At 41.7% G+C, this 22,430-nt stretch overlaps 1 protein-coding gene across 3 annotated transcripts in view; it reads left to right on the top strand.

Annotated features, from left to right (window-relative positions):
- The window catches only part of LOC120453132 (protein tipE), a 31,153-nt gene extending 10,289 nt beyond the window's left edge, over positions 1-20,864 (top strand). For all 3 annotated transcript variants that reach the window (XM_039637681.2, XM_039637683.2, XM_039637682.2), the window contains exon 3: positions 18,102-20,864. In XM_039637681.2, coding sequence (XP_039493615.1) covers positions 18,102-18,171 — 70 coding nt within the window. In that variant the 3' untranslated portion in view covers positions 18,172-20,864. The remainder of the gene's footprint in view (positions 1-18,101) is intronic.
- The last annotated feature ends 1,566 nt before the right edge of the window (positions 20,865-22,430 follow it).

Below are 22,430 nucleotides of genomic sequence, written 5' to 3'. Positions count from 1 at the left end.
ACAAAAGCTGTGTGCAATTGAGAACAATGGTCGACCCTTTTTGGTTCCTTTACCATCCTCCTTTTACATTCATTACACGATCAGTTTGTGCCTGCTGCCCTACTTGTTGTCCTTCCAATTTGTTATCCCTGCGGACAAAGTGCAAAGTGGGGGTGTGAACCGGCCTAAATGCTACCGTTTTAATAAGCGTGTTTCACCGGATATTCCAGCGTTTAACGCCTGGCAACAAATTGTCGGGATTTCTCCATTCTGTTCTGTTCACTTCTGTGAACGGCTCCCAGCCGCCCTCCGTTTCCGAATTTGGTGTCTTTTTTTAACAATGTGACATGTTGCCGTTGTCCGAGCCAGATCCATATATTTTTATTACAAAGCGTTCCTTATGCCCTTGTTCGCGAAACTCTGGAGGCGGTCTCTTTTGGGCTTACACCGCGGCAAATCGGGGTATCCACATTTGTTGTGCATGTTCCTGAAGCAGGAGTATTTCTAAGAACTCAAACGAAAGCCATCCATTTATAATTTTGTATAATATTTTAATAGAGAAATTGTAGTCAATTTAGGTAAAAGTCGTTAGTATTACATTTTCAATTTGATATATGATGAGAAAATTTTATATATATTAAATAAATATATATGTTCATAAATAAAGAATTGAATCGGAGCACATTAATTTGATTTTTAATCCATTTTCATTTTCACCTTTCAATACATATTTAAGCAGGATACTGCTCGCCGAAATTGGATCTTGTTTTGAATAAAACATTAATGGTTTTTCTCAGTGTACGGGGGTGGCCCGGCCAGTTTGCATGTAACTCACCTAAACAAGACGAACATTTGTATATTTCACAATTTCCGTTCCTGTTCCGGAACGTTGTCGCTTGCCGTTGTTCGTGTCACATCTAGTTCTTTATTTTGTTGAGTTGCCTCCGTTTTTTGTCGACTTCATTTTTTTATTCGCTATTTTTTGCTGGCCTTTTCCCCCACGTCGCAGCAGCTCCAACAACAACAACAACAACAGCAGCAAGAGCAACAACAAAATGGGGCATTCGGGAGCTTTCAACGCAATTTGAAAGCAAGCCGCCCCCGCGATTCGGCATTGTTTGTCTGTGCGGCAACATTGTGCGGGTGCCACCGAGCTGCAAGTGCAACGCGCCGGAAACTAAAAGCACCCAACAACTGAAGGGGAAACGAAAATAAAAAGGGGAAAAAATTGTAGAAAATGGTAAAAAGCCACTGACAAACATGCAAATAAGTCGACATCGTTTCGTGTCCATGCTAGTTCTCTGCGGCTATGGCAATCTGTAAGGCTAGAAAGGCAGGCAGGCACAACATAATAATTTCTTAAAAGTTATTGTGGCTGCCCGCTTTTTGCTTAGCCGCCTTTGTCTATGCACAGACCACCCACAGCCACCAAAACCACCCAAAACCACTCGAAACCACCCAACCACCGCCCACTCACCTGCTGGCTGAGATTTATGGGCGCCTTCACAGTCGGCTTTTAATTTGCCAGCCAGCCCAGTCCTTTCGTCCTGTCGTGCTGTAGTCCTTTCGTCCTGTAGTCCCTTTGTCCTGTCGTCCTGAAGCCTTGCAAAACGCATCTCGACGCTCGTCTGGCAGAATGCCTCAACTTTTTGTTTGTTTTCTTTTTGGTTCGAGCCGAACAAAACCCAAAACCAACTGGGTTGCCTTTGTCTTTCGCCCTTTTTAATGAATTGTTGTCGCTGGCAAAGCATTTTGTAATTTATTTAATTAAACTTTTTTCGCTCTCGTTTCTGCACCGCTTTGGAAACAAAAGTTTCCGCCTCGTGCTTTTTGAAGTTTCCGCGTAATGATCAATTTGAAAGGACCAAACAAATGGATGGAAAACATGTCAAAGGGAATCTGCGATGACAAAGGTTGAGATTTCTCACAGATTCCTAATGTATCATAAATGTATTAAAGTGGAAATATTTTGTTGTTCGATAACATTACATCAACCCAACACAATTCAAACTCAATATTGACCACATGTCCACTTACTTTAACAAGGTGGCATAAGCAGTTAATAAAAGGGAAGTCCTGGGGAAAATTCACATTTTTATTTAGCATAAGCTTTTCAAAATGAGCTCCAGGGCAGACAAAGAGAGTTTGGGGAAAACAGTTGGGTCCATTTTGTGGGGCAGGACAATGGCAATCCCTTTGGCAGTTTTATGACAAATGTGCCAAATCATTTGTCTAATTTGTGGACCCAAAACGTAGCAGTTCCTTAAGGATAGAGAGGACTTAAATTGATTTGATGCTCGTGCGACAGCAGAGTGAAATTACAAAGGCGATCGGCATCCGAATCGAACTCAATATGCCGGATGGGAGGTCAGGACGTGGATGTGGATGTGGATGTGGCCATTGTGGAGCTGGTGGGTCCTTGGTAATTTCACCCGTTTTATGTGGCCAATAAATGTTTTATCTTTGTATCCAAATTGCCGCCAGCTGCGTGCATGCGTGCCGATAAGCACAGGACCTCAACATTCCTCCTCCCAAATCCCCCGCAATCCATGATGCCCAAATTTGTTGGCCAAGCCTGGCTGCAGTGCGTCTGTTTGGCTGCCGAAAGCAAATCGATTTATTGGCCATTAAGCCCCGGCATTTAAACCACTAATATTTCAGCCCACTTGCATTTGCCTGCGCAGAGAGCGGGCTTTATCGCCGCCTTAAATGTGTAAAATAATTTCGTTGTCCTGCGGCCGAATCGTCGGCCATTATTGTTATCCTTAGACTGTGCGTGACTTTGCCAACTGCCTGCATTTGGATTACGACTGCGAATTGCCTATTAAATTCGAGGCGAGTCTGCCTCGGCATAATTTCACATTTTTGGTCACGTTCGGGCTTTTAATTTTAATTTTAACAGCTCGCCAGACACTCGACGGGCCAACCAAATGAAAATGCAATTAAATCATTCTTATTGAGCCATTGATTTAAATTTATCGCTGATTTTTAAGCATGATGGCAGCCATCAACTGAATGTCAAACGAATGAAGGCTTTTTAAAGTTTAAAGACGTTTTCAGAGGCTAGAAAAGCAGAAAAATATGTAAAATTTGTAATATTATTTTTGTAGATACGAAACCTAATTAAATTGTGCCATTTAATAGCACCGAATTAGGATAAATATCTCAGTTGCTTAACCGAATATAAATCAATAAATTTTTATACAAACGCCACACAACTTGCATGTGGAAGCACATGGGAAATCGATTGACTGAATGCAAAGTTAATACCGGAAAACATCCATGGCAGGCTATAAGTTAATTCCAGTCGCCCCTCACAGTTGTATAATAAATGCGTAGCCATGTGAGCAGAGCATCAATTATGATGGCTTGTCAATTAATTGAAAGCCAATCGGATTGCATCAGACCCAATCATTTGGGGCGCCAGGACCGGGCAGACGCACTAATTGGGGTTAATGAAACCAACCATGAATCCTTCGTACTGAGCCGTATTCATCAGCAGCTGATCTCATCGAAAAGGAGGCAAATGCAGCTCTCGATATAATAATTTCTGGGTAAACTGAGTCCAAACGAATTGAAGCTGGCCATAAATCAAGGGGATTGGTCGGTATTTAATTGCCATAATCAGAGATAAGACCCGAGCTAATGAATTAACCAAAGTGGCAAACCATAACCCTTTGTGGTTAGCTCATCAATTCGTCCTGCAGGTGTCCTTTTCAGCAACTCCCCAGCTTTGCAACTCTACATTCCTCACAGCCCAAAATCTCTTGACCTTGCAGGACATTTGGCACGTGTCGAGACCAACATGAATTCACAATGACCACTTGTCGTCACTCCCTGTTTTCGGATGGACCATGAACCATGGACCATGGCCCATATCTAAACCGCTAAGTAGCTTTTCCCCCGCCAATCTTTCTGTCCTTCGGGCCTAAATAATTGAACAAGCTGGTGCTGTAAAAATGATGAATGTGCAGATTGAAAGTGGAAACTTAAAGTGGAAAGCAGCGACGCCTCATCGCTGATTAATTTTTAAGCACGAACAAGTGTCAATATAAATGGATGAATGCGTAATGTATAGACCTACTTCCGCACTTCCCCCACGAATTGCGGGCCAACAATTAAGCACTCTCATCGATCGATCGATTGGGTCCTTCGTCCTTTCACAGCAAATTGCACCTGACAACCGAAACTTGTCACTCGCTGTTTGTCTTTGTGTGTGTTTGAGTCTGTGTTTGTGTTCGTGTTTGTTCAAGTGTGTGAGATTGACTTTCATACGTGTGATTGGCTTACGCTGCCATTGCTTTATTACATCAATATTTTGTTATAATTAACCATGGGTCCTGGGGGTCAAAATCAATTTCAGTTGTAAGACAATACAGCTGAAATAAATGCGTCATACTTCCTCATATCAGTTGAAAGCTGCAGGCGCTATTTTCCGAAATATTTGCTTGAAAAAGCAGTGATAAAAAGCTACTATTGTATGTACATTATATCTAATGTTTAGAAGGGTACACTAAACTAGCATTTATTCATGTGATAAAACTGCTTTAACTCGATTAATCCAGCACCAGCTCATTGGATTAATCCGCAGCTGTCAAACGCCGGAATTAATGGACAAAGTCGAGAGGAGTCAGCATTAATCTGTTCCATGTCAGATGAAACTTCATGCCGAACTCCACATCCGCCTAGGAGTTGTACATTCTCCTTTCCGGACTAATTGATTTGTTACCAGACTTGTGGACTTACCAACCGATTGACTGACTGACTAACTGACTGACTGACTGAATGACTTTGGGATGTCCGATGGCAACCTGTTCGGATAATTGACATGTGCCTGCCCAAAGAGATTTCGATTGTGAAAAGGTCGAGAAGCCCGTAAAAGCAACCTCAACTTCAACTGGTGAATGATTCTATTTCATTGCGCGACTTTCACTTTCGCATTATCAGAAACGAATCGAAATGTAGCCGAAAAAAAAGGGAGGCAAAAACCAACTTGCCGTGCCGAGGAGTTTTCCGCGAGGTGTGGGAAAATCAATTTGTATGGCAGTGGGCAGTGGGCAGTGGGTTGCCCGGAAAGTTAAGTTCCTGCTAACTTTGGTCACCTTTTTCGGCCTTCTCGGGGGCGTTGAATTTGGGCACTGGCCACTCGCAAGGAACTTCACACGAATCGGAATTGCCTTTTGGCTCTGTTTATGGACATTGTTGCCGTTGCCGTTGCTATTGCCATTGCTGTTATGGCTCTTTTGTGGGGCTAATGAAAATCCAAGGCTCTGGCCAACGGAGAGTTCACATGAACTCGATTTCCCTGCCCACAGCACATGCATAAAGCCATATAGTCGTATATGTATACGTACTTATATCCCATGACAAGCCGTGGAAAATCGTGGAGTTTGAGTGCGGAAATGGTCAGTCATATGCCGTGCAAGAATGTGACATGTGGAATGACTGACTGACTGACTGGCTGGATAACCCACAACCAACACAACAAACCCAGTTAACCCAGTCTAGTCCAAACCAACCAATCCAACCAATCTCCCAATTTATGCGCTCTTTACTGTAATTGGCAGGGCGCCGCGAATGTGAATGCAATTTATTTTCCCATTGTTCGCCGTACATTTTCCCTGCGCTGTGTAAACAAATCGTTATCGTTTCGAAAGTGAAATGTGCTACATTTTTACATTTCACGGCTGGAAAAGATGGCAAACAAGGTTGCCCTTTTCATGGTTTCATACCATTTTTTTGCCCCACTTCTAAGTATTAAAATAGGTAGTTTAATATATTTACATTCGTTATGTATAGTTCTTGAAAAACTATGACAGCTTCTTTAAGACCTTCGTCGTTTATTGAGTTAGACAACTGGCTTCTGAGAATTTCGCTCCTTGGCTCCATAAAATTATTTATTCATATGCCTTCTTTTCTTAGCAAGCTATCCCCCTTTCAGCAGCCATTTCCCTTTTGTATTCCCACCTTGGCCACTGCAATTTTGCCCTGCATTCGGGGAAAACTCCCTAAGTAGCCACCTGCAGGAACTGCGATTACAGCGGAAAACCCAACCACTTTTCCTGCTGGCGGGTCAGTCGCCGAAAATAAAATGGCAAACGCTGAATAATAAAATGGAAATGGATGTACAATATTTGTTTTGCGTAATAAGTTTTGCTAGCTGCCAGAGGCTGTGCTCTGTTGTCCTTATACATTTCACATAATTTATGCAGATCGACGCTACGTGCAGCAGCAGTTGGGAGGCAAAATTGGTGAGTTGTGGGGTTGTGTGGGTGTTTGTGGGTGTGTGGGGGGCGTTGTAAGTGTATTTTCCCTTTGGGTGGCCATTGTGAGGGCAGTGGAGCATTTAACATAGAAATAACAATAACAATTTAACAAATTGTCGCCATTGCTTTAGCTGCTTCGCCCCCTCTCGCTCGCACTCAGCGACTGAGCGTCTAGCCGAGCAACAAAAGAAATTTACTCGCAATATATTTTACTTGGCTTCCTGCTCTGTATAAATGTATGTACGTATATATGTTGTATGTGCAAATAAATATGCATACATATACATACATACATACATATATATTTTGTGAATTATTTGCCTGCCTAAAAGTTCCTCAAACTGTTTGTGTGTGTGTGCGGAAGTGCCAGAACATTGGCAAAAAAGGGGAGGCTAAACTGGAGGGGTCAGAGGGCAATGGGCGGTGGAAAGTGGGCGGTGAAAAGTGGGCGGGTGAGAAGTCCACCCACGCGACGAACGACCCTTGGCACAAAAGCTGGTTAGTCAGCCAGGCGACTCCGCTGTGCATGTGTTGGTTACTGTTTCCGCGTGCATGAGTGTTGCTGTGCGTGTGTGTGTTTTCGACTGTGTTTGCTGGCCACACACACACACCGAACACCCACAAAAAAGCGATGAACTCATAAAAAACTTATGAAACTAATTTTGTTTTGCTTGCTTTTGCTTTTTGCTTTTACATTTGGTTTGCGTTTCTGTTGCTGTTTCGCGTACCCGTTACAAGTTAAGCCAAACAGGGTATGTTGTATTCGTGCATAAGTATAGGGCAGGAAAAATGAACAGTTCCCTTGAATATATAAACAAATATTTGCTAAATTCATACCAATACTACCTAGCCCAATAATTCACTTAAATTAACCGTGAATAATGAGTATCTGATATGCCTAACGCTTAACTTCGCTACGTTTAATATTTATATTATAAAGCAAAAGGGTTTTCCAGGAATTTTTAAATTACTAAGAAAAAGAGGTATCCTGTAGTCGTATCGCCCGGCGACGCTAAACATTATGCTTGCCAGTGGTATGGAGAGCAGAGAGTTTCCTTCGCCGTCGCCAGCGTTGTTGTCCTTTGACTATTTAACTGGCCCCGAGACATGCCAATGTGTGGGTGTTCTATAATCGCTGTGTGTGTGTGTCTGTGTGTGAGTGAATGAGTGTAAGCGAGTGTATGTGTGTGATTGTTGGCTCATCGCTGGCTTTTGCACGGCATTTGGGCATGGCCAAGCCAAAAGCGTGTGCCAGTCAACTTTTTGTTTTGGCCATCCGCTTGACTTTAGTTTTTGCTGGCAATGAAACCGAAAATATAAAACCAATGCCCAAGCGGCAAATGAAAAATCAATATTATTGCAAATTGGCCTGCGTAGCCTGCTGTTATCCTTTCGGTGAGTGGAATGGCAGCACGGCATCTGATTCGATCCCCTGACCTCTGTCTCCTTTTGGATGCCACTGTTGCTATGCGATATGAAAGCGGGAGACCAAAGGAAAGGAAGCAGCCATGGGAAACATCCTTTGCTATCCTTTGCCATCCTTGCTGGCCAACAACGTGTCAGCTGTGTGTCCATGAGTGGAATACTAAGTGACCGATTCCTGAGCACACACACACAGCCATACACACTCGTAGAAGGACTGCCACAAAAGGCGCCGTCAAGCGGAAATATTGCCATACGCTGCGTATGAGCAATGCGTAATTTTAAATACATTTATGCGCAATATTCTCGATTTATTCGTATATGCCCCTTTTATTTTTGTTTCTTTTACTGTGTCAATCGCTACCAAATTGCATAGACGAATTTAATGATGCGTGCCAAACTGGGAATTCTGTGCACTTCGAGGTGCCTGCGATTCGGTGCCTTTCGAAGAGCTCCTTTGGGACCATTTCCTTTTTATCGATCTCCTTTTTATTCCATAAGGATGACTTAAATACGAAATGGGGTGATAAATAAATAAGTAATTATTTATATACTTAAACTTTTGCAATCTGCTAAAGCATTTTTATCAGCCCATCAGCTTAAGTATTAACAAGAGAGAACGCTGTAGTCGAGTTCCTCGACTATCTGATACCCGTTACTCGGTGGGGTGCTACCGCACCGAAAACTGTCAGTGTGGAAATTTCTCCTCTGCACTTCCACTAGCAGAGACAACTTTATATGGTCGGAAACGCTTCCTTCTGCCTGTTACATACTTTTCAACGAATCTAGTATACCCTTTTACTCTACGAGTAACGGGTATAAAAATTGTCAAATAATCGTTATTTTTGGTGAATAATATTAGAAGTCTGTCTGAACTTCAGTGTTCAATGTACTAATTGATGTATGTATATATACATATATATATTTACCAATGCTTTCAATGAAGAGCAGAAGACTTTGTGTCGTTAAGTATTCATGGACTTTAACGCAAAACTTTGCTTTAAATAATTAGGCCAGTTGTAACTTTAAGGCATTAGATCCCAAAAGAATCAGTGCTAATTAATATTAAGAGACTTATGGGTCAGTGGTCGTTATAATCCAGGAAAAGGGTAAAGAGTTCCTTCTAATCTAACCATATCAGCTCAGTCCACAAAACCCAAAACATTCTTAGGAAAACTTTCATTGTTTGTTTACGAAAACGGCTGGATTTGGGTAGGAAAACTTTTTAATTAGTAAATCCCAATTAAATGCAAAATGTAATATTATCCCTGCGTGCCCGTCTTACTACCAATTATTCTTCAATTTGCTGATTGGATTAAGATGCGAAATTGAATTAGGTTACCGCATTAACGAGCTAGCACCGAAGCGGAAATGCTATCTGTTGGGGGAATGAGGGAATCTGTTTTGTGCCAATTAAAATGCTTCATAATTTATACTTCCAAATAATTCCATTAAAAGCTCAGAGAGGGACGTCTGATATGATGAATTTGGCCGACGAGTAACGTTAACTCGATAAAGATAGAAATCGGTTTGCTGAAAAACTGCTCAAAACTTTTACAGCCACCAATGGAATGGGATGAGTTGGGTTGGTCGGCGAGTGGGATGAAAAATCAAGAAAAATCTGCGAAAATTCAGTGCAAAGTGAAGCGCAACAAGGAAAAAACATGCCCCAGCTCTAAGGACACGGCGGCTGCTTTTAAGCACTTTTATGCTGATGCTGTGATTTTTTACAGCTGCCATTTCGAGGCGGCTACGCCAACTTCAAAATGCCATACCCTGAGATGGGATGGCAGCCCAGGATCTCCCAGTTACCCAGTATACCAGTATCCGAATGGAATGGAATGGGCTGCTGATGGTGCGTGCGGTCGTCCCATCTTCGACAAGTTGGAGAAGTTGGAGGGATGTGACGCAAGTCGATGGTCGGGTCGTTAGGCAAAACGAGTTCCAACGCGACTATGCCAAATGATGTTTGACTCTGGCAGCAGCTGCTCCTCCAGCTCCTCGTGCAGCAGTAGCTCCATCAATTTTTAAGGAGAAGTAGGGAGAAGGTTGGAGCAGCCTACGAATGTATATATTGAATTTTGTGGTAATTACAAGTAACTCACTTGGGCTCATTGACAAGCGCGTTGAGCTCTCCTTGTAGCTCCTTCACGTATTCCCCCTCAAACATTTACCCAACCCAACAACTGGCGCTTTGCATACTTTTTGGCGCCCAAACTGCTGACTGAGTTTGTTGACTCGCCCACTCGTAATTGGCAACGCTTCACTTGGCCCTTGCCACAATGTTTGGCCAAAATGCCCGCCCGCCCAGCAGCATTGATAATAGAAATGGGTTTAAAGTTGCCAAACAAGTTGCGAAAATATTTTCATATTTTCTTTTTGGCTCAACTTGTGGAAGCGTCACAATGGCCTGTTCAAAATAAAAGAGGAAAAAAAACTTTCACATTGAGAATTTTGTGCAACAATGGGAATTTTCAAATTAAGTGTGTTTTGCAGTCACTCAACTTTTAATATGAAGTTTTTATCAAAAATACGTCTGGTGTCTCTCACAACTTTTCATATTAATTTCTTATAGAAATATTTTTGCCAAATTGTTGTTTGCAGAATTTGATATAGAATATTTAAAAAGGAGTTTACCGTAGACGATAGAAATCAATTTGAATGGCACAGTCTATATGAACTTTGGCTTAGCCGAATGAAATTAGAGCCAACTTAAATGCGCTTGCCCGCTGAAAATGCACAAAAGATGCAACATGACATAGCCGGCACATAATCCTTTAATGAATCCTGTCCTTTTGTCCGGCCATCGCTGTTCCCAAGCTCTATTATGTCCTTCGTCCCAAGCTCAGTGCCAGTTTGCCCAAGACTCCAAAGAAGTAAGCCGCAATAATTGAGATAAAAATGTGCAATTAGTGCGGAGTACGCGTTGGCTTCGCAGCTTCGGCTGCGGGGATTTTACGCAATTTACGTGGCCAGCGGAGCTCAGCGGGAAATGCAGAAAAAGCGGGGAAATGGGAAAACCCAGGATGCAAGAGGTGCGCCTTGGCTTTCTGCCATTTCTGTTGTGTGGTTTGCCCATCAAAAATAAAAGCGAGTGGCGAGAGTTTCGCCTTAAACGCCGCATTAGCACCAGTCCACACGGTTTTTAAGGTGTGGTGGTGGTGCTAGTGGTGCCGGTGGTGGTGGTGTTGGTGGCGGTGCTGCTGGAAATGGCGGAAAATGGCATGGGAAAAGCGGAATAGCGGAATGCTGACGCTTTGACTGCTCTGCGCTGCAGGCTGCAGAATTTCCCGCAACTTTTTGGGAGAAGCCGCCCGTTTGGGGAAACCCCCGACGATACCGAACCAAAACTAAAAACCCAAGCTCTGCGGTGCAACTCTGGTTTGCCCTCTGACCCGTGCGTTGTTCCGAGGGCGATTGTGTGTTCCTTGTTGTTTTATTTATTTGCCGCTTGGTATAATCTCAATCGCAGCACTGGCGCAAGGACATGCTCTATTGTAGGAAGCAAAGAAAATACAGAAAATACAGAAAATACAGAAAACAACAGAAAAAACACAGAACACAGAACGGGGGCCAAATAAATATAATAAAATAAAAGGACACCCTCGGGGGTCGAACAGCAACGGCAGCAGCGGTTATGGAAATAAATATTTGTTAATGTTTTATTCACTCAACTGTTATGGCACATTCGTTTGGGAAATATTTCACATTTGCTCCTTACACTCACTCACTCCATCCCTCCCACAACAGCATGCCATTAAGGCCCCAAATAAAAGCTTAAAGGATATGGGGTAGTGCATATAAATTATGACCACATATTCCACTCGAACGCAGTAGCGAATGCAATTGCGATTTAAATTTGAAGCAGAGAACCCATTTGAAGCCAGCTTGGAGTTCATAACTAAAATGTGTAATCCATTTGAAAGCGCTTGTTGTCATCGCGGTGCTCTGTGCGCGCCAAACAATGGCAATCCAATTAAAATGCAAACTTGATTCCAATCAACACATTTCAATAATCGCATTACGCATACGCCGCGTTGTCGCGCACAGCCAAAGCAGCGAATTCGATTTAACAATTAAGAGGGTTGCACACGGAGGTCTGGAGTGCGGAGTGCGGAGTGCGGAGTACGGAGTGCGCGGAGTGTCACGGAATGATTTCATTAGCCAAGTGGAACGGGAGGCGTCACCAAAAACCACCGACAGTCACAAAGCCGAATACCGAATACCGAAAATCAGAAATCGAAACGAAACTCGAAATCAATGCGAGCGAATGGCAAATAAATCATTTCGGTAGACCCTTTAACGAACATGGCCCAAAATTAAATCCAGGCTCAAATAATAGCCTTTAGGCCGCCACTCCACGTGCCCTGAAAATCTGATTGAATCTGATATTCAGCCCTCAAGTGGAAATCATATTAAGGGGAAAGAAATGTGCGAAAAATTGAGAGTGCCTGCTGATTGAGTTGTGAGCGGAAATTAATCAACGGAAACTAAATTTCTGGCCGCACACGGCGTTCTCACGTTTTTCTTTTTGCAGAGTGAAAAATGCATTTTTCTTTCCAGGCAAAACGAAATTTGGAATTCATTATTCATATAGTGAGCCGCGAGCAATATCATTATTTTAAAAAAGGCTTTTGCATATTATTGATTTTCTGCAGAAGCCTCTATTATTCTCCTACATCTCATACATACTCGTATTTTATATTCATTTTTTAAAAATTACTTGTTTTTTTTCGCATTGATTGCATTTACACTGGCAATTGGAAAGTACCCATCACACGCCATCGAATATAAAAATGTTTATTTGCATAAATCCTTTCGGCCAGTTTCGAGTTTTCTATTCCCTGGCCAGCGGACTGGCCTTTATTTATGGCCAACGGGCTAGACATCACGTAGCACTGGTTTGATTAATGGCAGCATCTTCATCAGCTTGGTTTGGCCCACTGAGAAATGTCCAAAATGAAAACCAGGCAAAGTTTACACAACATTCGCTGGCCGAAAAGTTTAGCAGGACACAAGGGCAGATGATGAATAGTCGGTGCTTTCCGCCCGGGCTACTTAATATCATTGGCCCACTGCTCGACGTGGCCAATACAAATGTTACGGCCCTCCTTCCGCTTTATTTGAGTTTGAATTCTTGTTTTAGTTCGCCTGTGTTCGAGTTCCAATTGCAAGTTGGCAATTGAATTGGGCCACGCCCGCGCAAATGACAAAACAAAAGTTAGCAACGCCCCACTTGTTTTTGGCTTCAAAAATGCAGCCCCGACTTTTGTTTAACTTTCGGGTTTGAGTGGGTGTGGGTGTCAGTGAATTGATTTGAAATGTCAGCCAGCGCGGTGACCTATACAGCAATGGCTGTCATTGGATGTGTTCAAGGTGGCCCCACGATACATATACATAGTATATGGTACATATACATCTACATCTACAGCAGGACGAAGGACATGCTCAACAAGTATCCAAAGCACAATGTATCTGCAGTTGCAGTGCCTTGACACACAAAACTTTGTGCCTCGTCCATGAGGCAGTCACGTGCCATCAGCAGCACCGCAAGGAAAAAGCCTAACCGAATATTCATTCTAGTTGGGAGCTTTATGCAAATGTACCACCCCATCCCACCAGCCACACGTTTCCAATTGGAGGAAGGGCGAAGACGAAGGCGAAGGCGACAGCGAGTGGAAGTGCGAGGGGCGGCTAAGCACTTCTCAAATCGTGAGCGACCTCGACGCACCACATTTTACCATCAACTCAGACGACGAGGACAAGCGCTCGGCGCTTTCATTTGCATTTAAAGTGCTGCCATATGGCCAGCAGTATAGCAATATCATCGGTGGGAAAGACAACACCGATGTGTACACACCACCCACACACCCAAACCACCCACTTATCCACCCATCCACCCATTATCCACTGCGTGTGAGAAACGGAGAAACGTGCCCGGGCATATAGAGGATGTTCAAAAATGTAAATACCCAATGTACATACAGATATACGCAAATGTTTTCCAATGCACTTTTTCAGTTTTCAAAATTGCCTGCCTCTGTCAGTTGGCTGCTGTTTTTGGTCTTTAGGCACACACATGGAGAAATATAATTGTTATTCAAGGATTAACAATTTTTGTTTAATTTCAATTAAATGTTTGGTTTTTGCCTGCGAAAGACACTTTTTGTCCACACAATATGGCGTAGAGATAAATGTATTATTTTCAATGCATACTAGTGCAAAAGAAAATGCTGTAAATAATATTTAAATGGTTTAAAATTGTTGCCAAACAAATTGTTGAATATGCATTTTGAAGTAGACATCCTCAAGCTCTTGCGATCATTGAAATAACTAGATTTCATCAGTTTAAGTTTTCACAGACGAGTGAAAAGCGGTCAGCGTGCCAAACTGAATTTCAAAACGCTTTGCTGCCAAGCTGCAAAGATTTCCCAGTCAAAAAAAGCGCCAAAAGTGCTTGCTCCTCTGCTCTGAGCCGACAGCCAAAGCTCGTGTCCTCTCAAAAATGTAACTAATGAGATTTTAAGTTTCTCCCAGCTCCCAGTTCCCAGTTCCACCTCCACTCGACACTTGTCAGTTTTGTGTGGGTGTTTCGGGCATTCCGGGTGTTTTGGGCGTTTTGAGTGTTTTGGGTGTCGACGCTTGTGTTTACTTGTCGCCTGCAGGCGGCGGATTTGTATGGGCGCTGAGATTCTGGCTCCGACCCAGGTGCCGGAGTCCAAAGTCCCGAGCCCGCAGCATTTTGACCTCTAAGCTGGCGCCCTCACTTTCGCACTTCCCACCGGAAATCTGCTCGCCTGCCAGTTGTATCTGTATCTCTGTATTTGTATCTGTGCACTGAAAGAAATGTGTGTCACTAATAAATATTTGTATATTTATAAATACTTACAACTAAAGCCCTCTATCAGTGAACGACGTATGCATATCATTAATGTATTTCATGAAAAATATAAATATTTAAATATTTAAAAATTCTTACGGGTATCATTAAAGGATAACTATAATTTGTACCCAATAAATTGTGTACATTTTTAAGTTACTTATACTTCAAATACAGATGACATATTCATAGAGATCAAAGAACTTTTCTATGCAAAAGTATGCACATCTTGAAAAAGATAACTTATTATTTTATTCAATCTCGATAAGGTTCTCTAAGTTTCGTCACCTCTTTTCTTACATTTTGAGTAATTGCCCTTGACTTGTGCATTTGTGCATTTTCCTGAGTGTACCGCCGCTCGTTGTTGTTCTCACGCGTCCGAGGCTGCTGTCCTTGCAGCGCCTGCGACTTGTTAGCAAAGTTTGTGGGACTTTTGGCCAAATGAAATTTTAATGTACCGTGTTTCGGGTTGAATTTGGCCAGCCTATCCCCCAGTCGCCTGGCAGGCGTGGCGCGTGTAATTTAATTTACACCGAGCATTCAGCAGGCCGCAGTGTCAGTGTCGCATTTTCAAATTAAATACGTTGGAAGTTTTGCAGTCCTGTTATCCTAAGGACACCGGCACTCCCAGCACCCAGCACCCAGCACACACACACCTGTTTGACCTGGTTTTTTTTGCAGATTTTCTTGGCCAAGTGCTGCCGTTGGCCATTTCTCACTGCAGTTGGCATTTACATTTACATTGCTTGTTATCGCTTGTAATATGCTTCCTTTGGCCCCAAGGATTCGCCCACTTGGGCGGCAGTTAATTGCATAAAGTTGTGGAGTTTCTCTGACGAGATCTGCTCCTTACTTTGGCTCTTATTTCCAATGAGTTCCTGGCCGAATCAAAACTTTGACAAGTTTTGAGCTCTTACGGGCAAGGAAAAGGAAACCTCATAGTTTCAGTCAACTGCAAACGTTTGCCGGTCGCAAAATGTTGAACGCATTGGGCATATGTTTGCAATCGATTGCAATCATAAATTCAATGGAAAAGTTCAAGTTTTACATGCAACAAAGTGACACAAAGCAACCGACAGATAACCGCAGGCACTTTTCCAGCTTTTCATGGTTTTTATGACTCTCGAAACTAATTTCATGTTAAATGCAATTGAAAAAGCTTTTTAATTGCATTGGCATCCTTTATATTTTCAATTGCAGTTGCAATTCCAGTGCAGTTGCAAGTTCACTTCTACCATCAGCTGCACGACAACAATTTGTGCTCGAATTTGTTGCATTTTTAATTGGAACACAGTTTCAACAGCTTAGCAACAATTTGCACACTTTCCATGTTCCATAGGGTTTTTCCCCATCTCTGCCCCATTTTGTTGCTCCCCTAATGCAACTGCATCCGCTCCCTTTTTTTGATGCTGATGAATGGTCAGCACCAGATGGTGTCCGTCTCCTGGCTTTAACCCATCCCAAACTTGGAGAACTTAGCAGCTTTTGAACTTTGCAAAGGGCGTTAACTCCATTTTACGCGTACTTTGAGGGAAAGTTGAGTGCATGGCAAAACAATAAAAGAGTTCATTTGATTTTAGGGGAAATAAATATTACGACTTTTAAATAAATTTCACCGTCCTTAATCCCCAATGTTATGTAACATAAAAATAAATTTAATTTAAGTATCTTTTCTTCGAAAGCAACGCTCCCTGCTTCATAGCTTAGCTTGCATATAAAAACTATCTAATATTCGCTCTAAATGTAGCTTAATCTGGCATCTAATTTGGCCAACTGACTTATTCATAAAGCCCTTATCCATATGTAAAATAATGTTTGAGGCAACTACTTGCCCGTTGGAGCTGGGAAAACTCCTTCTTAATCTCTTATAAAAATATGAATTTTTCCAATTCAATGTTTTAAGCTTCTCGTTTTAATTATGACCCTTAAGCGCATTTCGAGGAGTTGCCAACACTCGAAAGTTTCCGTAATATCTTTTAGTTTCTGCCCGTTTTTGTTTATTTTTGCTTCGAGCCAAACTTGCAGCAACTATTTTGAACTTTCTATGAAGTGACCAGAGCGAGTGGGTGTGGGAGTATGAATTTAAGTATGTAAGTCTGGGGATTTATTAAAGACAAGGTAGTACAGCTTCCGCTCGAGTAATGAGATTTTTATTTCGCTTAATGTGAGCTGGAGATGTGAATGTGAGATGGCGAGTGCAGACAGTGAGTGAACACAAAGAAAACTAAAGTAGAGCGCCAATAAAGCGAACAGACAAAGCACAGTGGGGGCCGAAAGTACGCGTATAAATTACATTTGAAATAGTAAGCGAAAAGGCGATTGTTTCGCATTGCTGTGCTTTGTTTCGTTACCAATCCCAATCCCAATTCCACTCCATCCAAGGAACCCAATCTCCATCCACATCCACATCCACATCCGTTTCCGCAGCGCAGCGCAGGGCTTGTCGCATGGAAATCCCCTAAATACAATAAATTTCACATTTCATTTAATTCCATTTCATTTACAATGCGAAACCGAATCCGCAACAAGCAAACAAAGGAGCTCCAATCCAGTGGGTGCCCATGATAAAGAAGCCGAACCAGCAACCGCCAACGAAGCCAGCCAGCCGAGGGTGGGGAAAAGCGGAAAAATGAGGGAAAACTGAAGAAAACTGAGGAAAACTCAGTTGGAGAAGCAGTCGTAGGTCCTGGGGTCAAGCCATGAAAGAAATACGGAAAACAGAAAATATGTACAAGTGTACATGGCAGTGTGTTTAATAAATAAGTGTAACAATTGAACCGAATAAATGAAATCAGGACTCAGGAGCATTCACTTTGCTGGCTGAGGAAATACAGGTGCATACAAATGAATTCGCATTTAAGGTGAAACATTTTCGCAATAATATTTGTATAAGTTCTGCAATAATCTAGAGCCTATGTTTATAAATAAACACAAAAGCTGTTCAAAACTATCTCCCACGTTGAGATAAACGCATTGATATAATCAAATAGTAGCTGAAATGAAAGGATTGGCAGAAGAGTATTAAATTTTCTAAATTACCCAGCTTGGCTTAAAATGTGTGCTCAGCTGGGGAAAGAAGTCCAGGACAATGCAATGCAATTAGTGAAACACGGATGACTGATGGTGAAACTGGGATTAGTTTTCCTTGTTTGTGCGGCTCAACGTGTTGCAAGGAGCAAGTGCAGCAGTTGTCTGCCTGCACACGGTGCGATAAAGTTTTCGGCTTTTCCCTTTTCCAACTTACCTATTTTCCGATGTTTTCCCCCACTATCCCCCTCGCGTTGTGTCCTTAAACTTTTTATGCTGGGGCATTGAAAGTGGAGTGTACTTTTTCCGGGGCTATACCATAAGTCTCCGGGATGTTAAAGTTATTTGGAGGATAGTTGATACATGAGATGCAATCGCAGAAGGGTTAGAATGAAGTAGTCCTTTTTATTGTATGGGTGTCTCTTAATAAAAGGAATCGAAACACAACAAAAAGCTTCTTATTAACTGAACTAACAAATAATATTTATGAATTCCCAATTTAACCGATTGTTTTCTTGCCTTTACAGTGATACTTCGATATCGACGCGAGTGGATATGCTCACGCCTGCTATTGAAGTCTACAAGCCGCCCCTCTGACACAAGGACGACACTGTGGAGAGCAATTTAGGGAATCCCTCGACGAGTAGCGACTTCTAGCAGAACCTGATACCAAGTCCTGCAGAACTAGCCAAGGATAATCTATTTGTTCTTCCAACATAGTGTCAGCCCCAGCGAACTTCGAACTTCGAATGGAGATCATAGATGGTAGATGATAGATGATATATGATAGATGGGTGATGGCCAAAAAACTGGAGACGACCGAAACTATCAGTGGTTTTAGTGCAACTAGGCGTGCAGAAGTGAATCAGATTAATGAGAGACACAAACGGACACGGACACAGACACACATAAATTAATAATTGATCCAACTGAATAATTCCTAAGATTGATTAAATTTAGTTACTTTTTAGCGTAAATGATTTTTAAACCAGCCGACGCAGGAGGTGCAAACCAACAGAAGGGTTAATCGGTCAATGAAATAGAACGAAGTCTAGTTTTAAGCTGTGGCAGTTGCAGTGGCAGTGGCAAGTGTATTTGTATCTCTAGCCGCCTATGCAACATACGAGTATATGTATGTATATGTGTCTGTGCGAATAAACCATATAGTACGAGTATATGCGAAAGTTGGCAATGTGTAAATTTAGTTTAAAGTGACGAATCATCACGGATGTAAAACAATGGCTAAATGAGAACAACAAAAACACCTAAACAGAAAATGCAATGAATAATTTTTGTACTGCTGAATGAGAAACCAAGTGGAAAAACAGAACATTAACGTTAAGTGTACAATTTTGCATTAGGTAATGAATAAGTTTGTAATGCATTAGTAATTAAATACAATAAAATGTTCAGCTAATCACATGGAAAGCAAAAGCAAACCCAAAACTACAAATGCAAGCAACAAAAAACGAAGTTACGAAATTACGAATATGCAATTGGAAATATGTATTCAAATGGAAATTCGGCCAGCGGCAAAATAAAACAAAACATTTTACGCTTCGTTTAATCGCTCCACACAAATGTAGACACGCCACGCCTCATTTTTTATAGAATCCGCCCACATAACACCCCCACACACACACACACCACCCGAACATCAATCGCTTTTGGTTTGCGCAGTAGAAATCGGGTTACAAAGTTCGTCTTAGACGACACACGTATGCCCTTCACGAAGTGCCCCAAGTTGAGAGAATTTGGTCAAATTTCAATCGAGAAATGTCTCTTATTTGCATCCCTCAATGTTTTTGATGTTTTTTTTTTTTGGTCAAGAAAATCAATTGAGTCTTTGTTGTGTAGTAATGGTTAAAATGTTTAAAAAGGATAATTCAATAATGAACGTTTTGTGACTGTGATCATTTGAATGAGATGTAGTGAAATATGATATTATTGAGTATTGTTGTTGACAACAAAAAATTACGAAAAGCAATTAACTTCTCGGTCATGATTCAATCATCCACCATCAATCATCCACCATCAATCATCAAACCACCAGCACGCCAGAGCACATTTCGCCTAGAAGTTTCTATACAATTCCCCATCAATTAGTCTAGTGTAGTTAGATCACCCACCCACTTGGCATTATGGCATTATGGCATTAGATTCTTATTAATTTCGAGGCTAATCACACACACATACACCCACACACACACTCACACATACACCCCATCGTGCTTGACAATATTTAATTTCTAAAGGGAGTTTTTCAATCATTCCATCCTAAGGACATTGACATGCTGCGCCCAATTTGTAACTAAACCCGCTTATTCTGTTCCACATTGAGATACAGAGGCTTTGACAAAAGGACGAAAAGGACGAGAGTGAAGGAGACATTAGGGGATATTGAATGTTAACATTTATTTGTATAAGCTGCAGAAACATTGTTGGATTTAGAGGAACCTGCATAGTTTTTTGATATTCATGTAGATACATGTAAATGCCACTCACTAAACTTAAGAGAATAAGAAGTAAAACGCTACCGATGGCATCAAGGATAATTGCATTATATTTGTAATATCAAACTGTTCATAGTTAAGACGAGCCTAGCCACAGGATAACAATTGAAAAACAGAGAACACACAAATAACAACAAATGTATATAAGCTGACTAGAAAATTGGTAATGGAAACTTTTGAAACCAAAACGAAAAAAAAAACAAAAAAGAAAACCAAACAAACTCAAAGAAGCTACAACAAAGTGCATATAATTTTGATAGTTAAGCTAATTTTAATACATTTTTTAAGATACAGCAAGAGGGCAAAGTACTACGATACGATAAGGAAACCAACAAATAGGAAAATTCAAACCAAATGAGGAGAAGCCGTGAAAATTATTCCATTTTTACACACCCTCAAAAACTGGGGGTCTCGTTAATTGGTTTTGTTGTTAACAGTAAATAATGCAATAAACATTCGCGTATTTCTTACTATTATTGTTATTATCATTGTTGTTATAATGGAAATTTGAATTCGAGTTGTGCACAATGTTTTTTTATACACCGCAAATTGGCTTAGTCAGTACAAGGAAATTCGTTTTTTTATAAATTCGATCAACTTAAGAGCATGTCTGGCATTTTAAGGCCAATGACACCACACACACACGCATTGAACAATTGACATTAATTTATACACATATAACGACGAGAGAAATAATGGAAAATAATAGAACTAGAACGCATATTGAATAATAAATGAGACATACATATTATTGAAAGAAATTAAAAACGAACATTACAAAACAGATTCCAATCCTGGCGTTATCATTTGTACCAAAATGCGTGACAAAGTTTTGCAGCACTGACGACTCCCAGGATCTCCATCCAAAGTCACCAGGCGGCAGAGATTATCCGATGCCATCGTCCGTCATTCCAGGCCGCTGGTTATCCTCAAATGCAAAATGAGTTCAGGGAAGGAGCCACCCGAACCATCGACTTCACAATGGAGGTGGGATAAGGTGCTGCTATTGGGTGGTGCGATTGGGTGGTGCTGTTGGGTGGTGCTGTTGGGTGGTGAAGGGTGGTGCGCTGTTTGGCGACGCAGTCGCGAGTTTGCCTCCATCGACAACAAAATGAAATGAAGTGAAATGAAATCAAAGGCATCCATCGCTGGTGGAGCCACCAGAAGCCAACGCATAGGGGCTCACACGTGCACCATGCCGGCTCAGGGGGAAAGGCGACATACACTGGGCGAAAACGCTGGAGTTTCACACATATTGGAAGTGCTTTAAACTCTCCTAATAGAAAATGTTCCTTAAAAGTACATATGTAAGAATATATTATTACTCCGAAAGTCTCAGCGAAACTATTCAAAGGCATCAACCTTTTTTACTGCATATTTAAAACTTCTTTTTGCGCAATTTAAAATGTTTCAGCAGAGAATTCCCAGTTTCTTTCTCACTTTCCATAATTCAGAGATAAAGTTTTGAAAACTTATTCCAACCGGCAAATCCTTCGCTCGCAGAATTTTGTTTCCGTGCTAATTTCCCCGCCTTATGGAAAAGTTCATCCGCACATCCTTGCCCCCAGATGATGTTTACACTTGAGCTGCAGCATTGGCAAACACAATCTACATGCCACAACCCCTCGTCAGCCGCACTCCTTTGATTTTCCAACGTTTGGTGCGTTTCTTGTGTTCGCGTATGGGGAAAAGAAACTGCCGTGGTTTCTGCCAGGACCCAGAAAACCCAGAAACCCAGGAAGCAGAATCCAGCAAACAGCAGCCACAACGTTCGATTCCAGTTGTTTGCCCTCCGCAACCCGAAAACTGAGTTAGTCCAACTTTGCGGTCGTTCTCTGTGCCCGAATACTATGCACATTCCGTGGGAAAAAGTTTGGTGGCAGAAGGGAACGATGTCATAACCGTAAGCCCCAGTTGATCCTTCATCGATTAGTGTGGCAGGAAGCGAGTCCCCCATACCGGATGCTCGTCCGCAAATCCTGCCACAAAGTTGGGAGCACAAATCGCTACAAGAACGCAGGTCCTCGGGCTATGCGTTTCCTCAACAGGTAACTAGTAGCCAAGGGAAAGTCTTTCTAATATCTTCATACACTGGGGTACTTCAAGCATCGAGGCACTCCAATTGTCTAGGTATATCAAACAAATATAAAAATTATATTTCATAATAACTTAAAAAAGGATTTCAGAAAATGTAAGTTAGTTAAATAACTTGTGTAATATTATTTTCCTACTTTATTGGAATTAAACTATATGTATGTTGCATTTGGTAATATTAAAAACAGATCTCAGTTATTTACATTTTCATGAGCTCACATGAAGACATTGTACCCCTGCCACCAGTGT

This window comes from Drosophila santomea, chromosome 3R (assembly GCF_016746245.2).
Source record: "Drosophila santomea strain STO CAGO 1482 chromosome 3R, Prin_Dsan_1.1, whole genome shotgun sequence".
Lineage (NCBI taxonomy): Eukaryota > Metazoa > Arthropoda > Insecta > Diptera > Drosophilidae > Drosophila > Drosophila santomea.
Note: the sequence above shows the minus strand (reverse complement) of the source record. Positions and strands in the feature narration are given on the sequence as shown.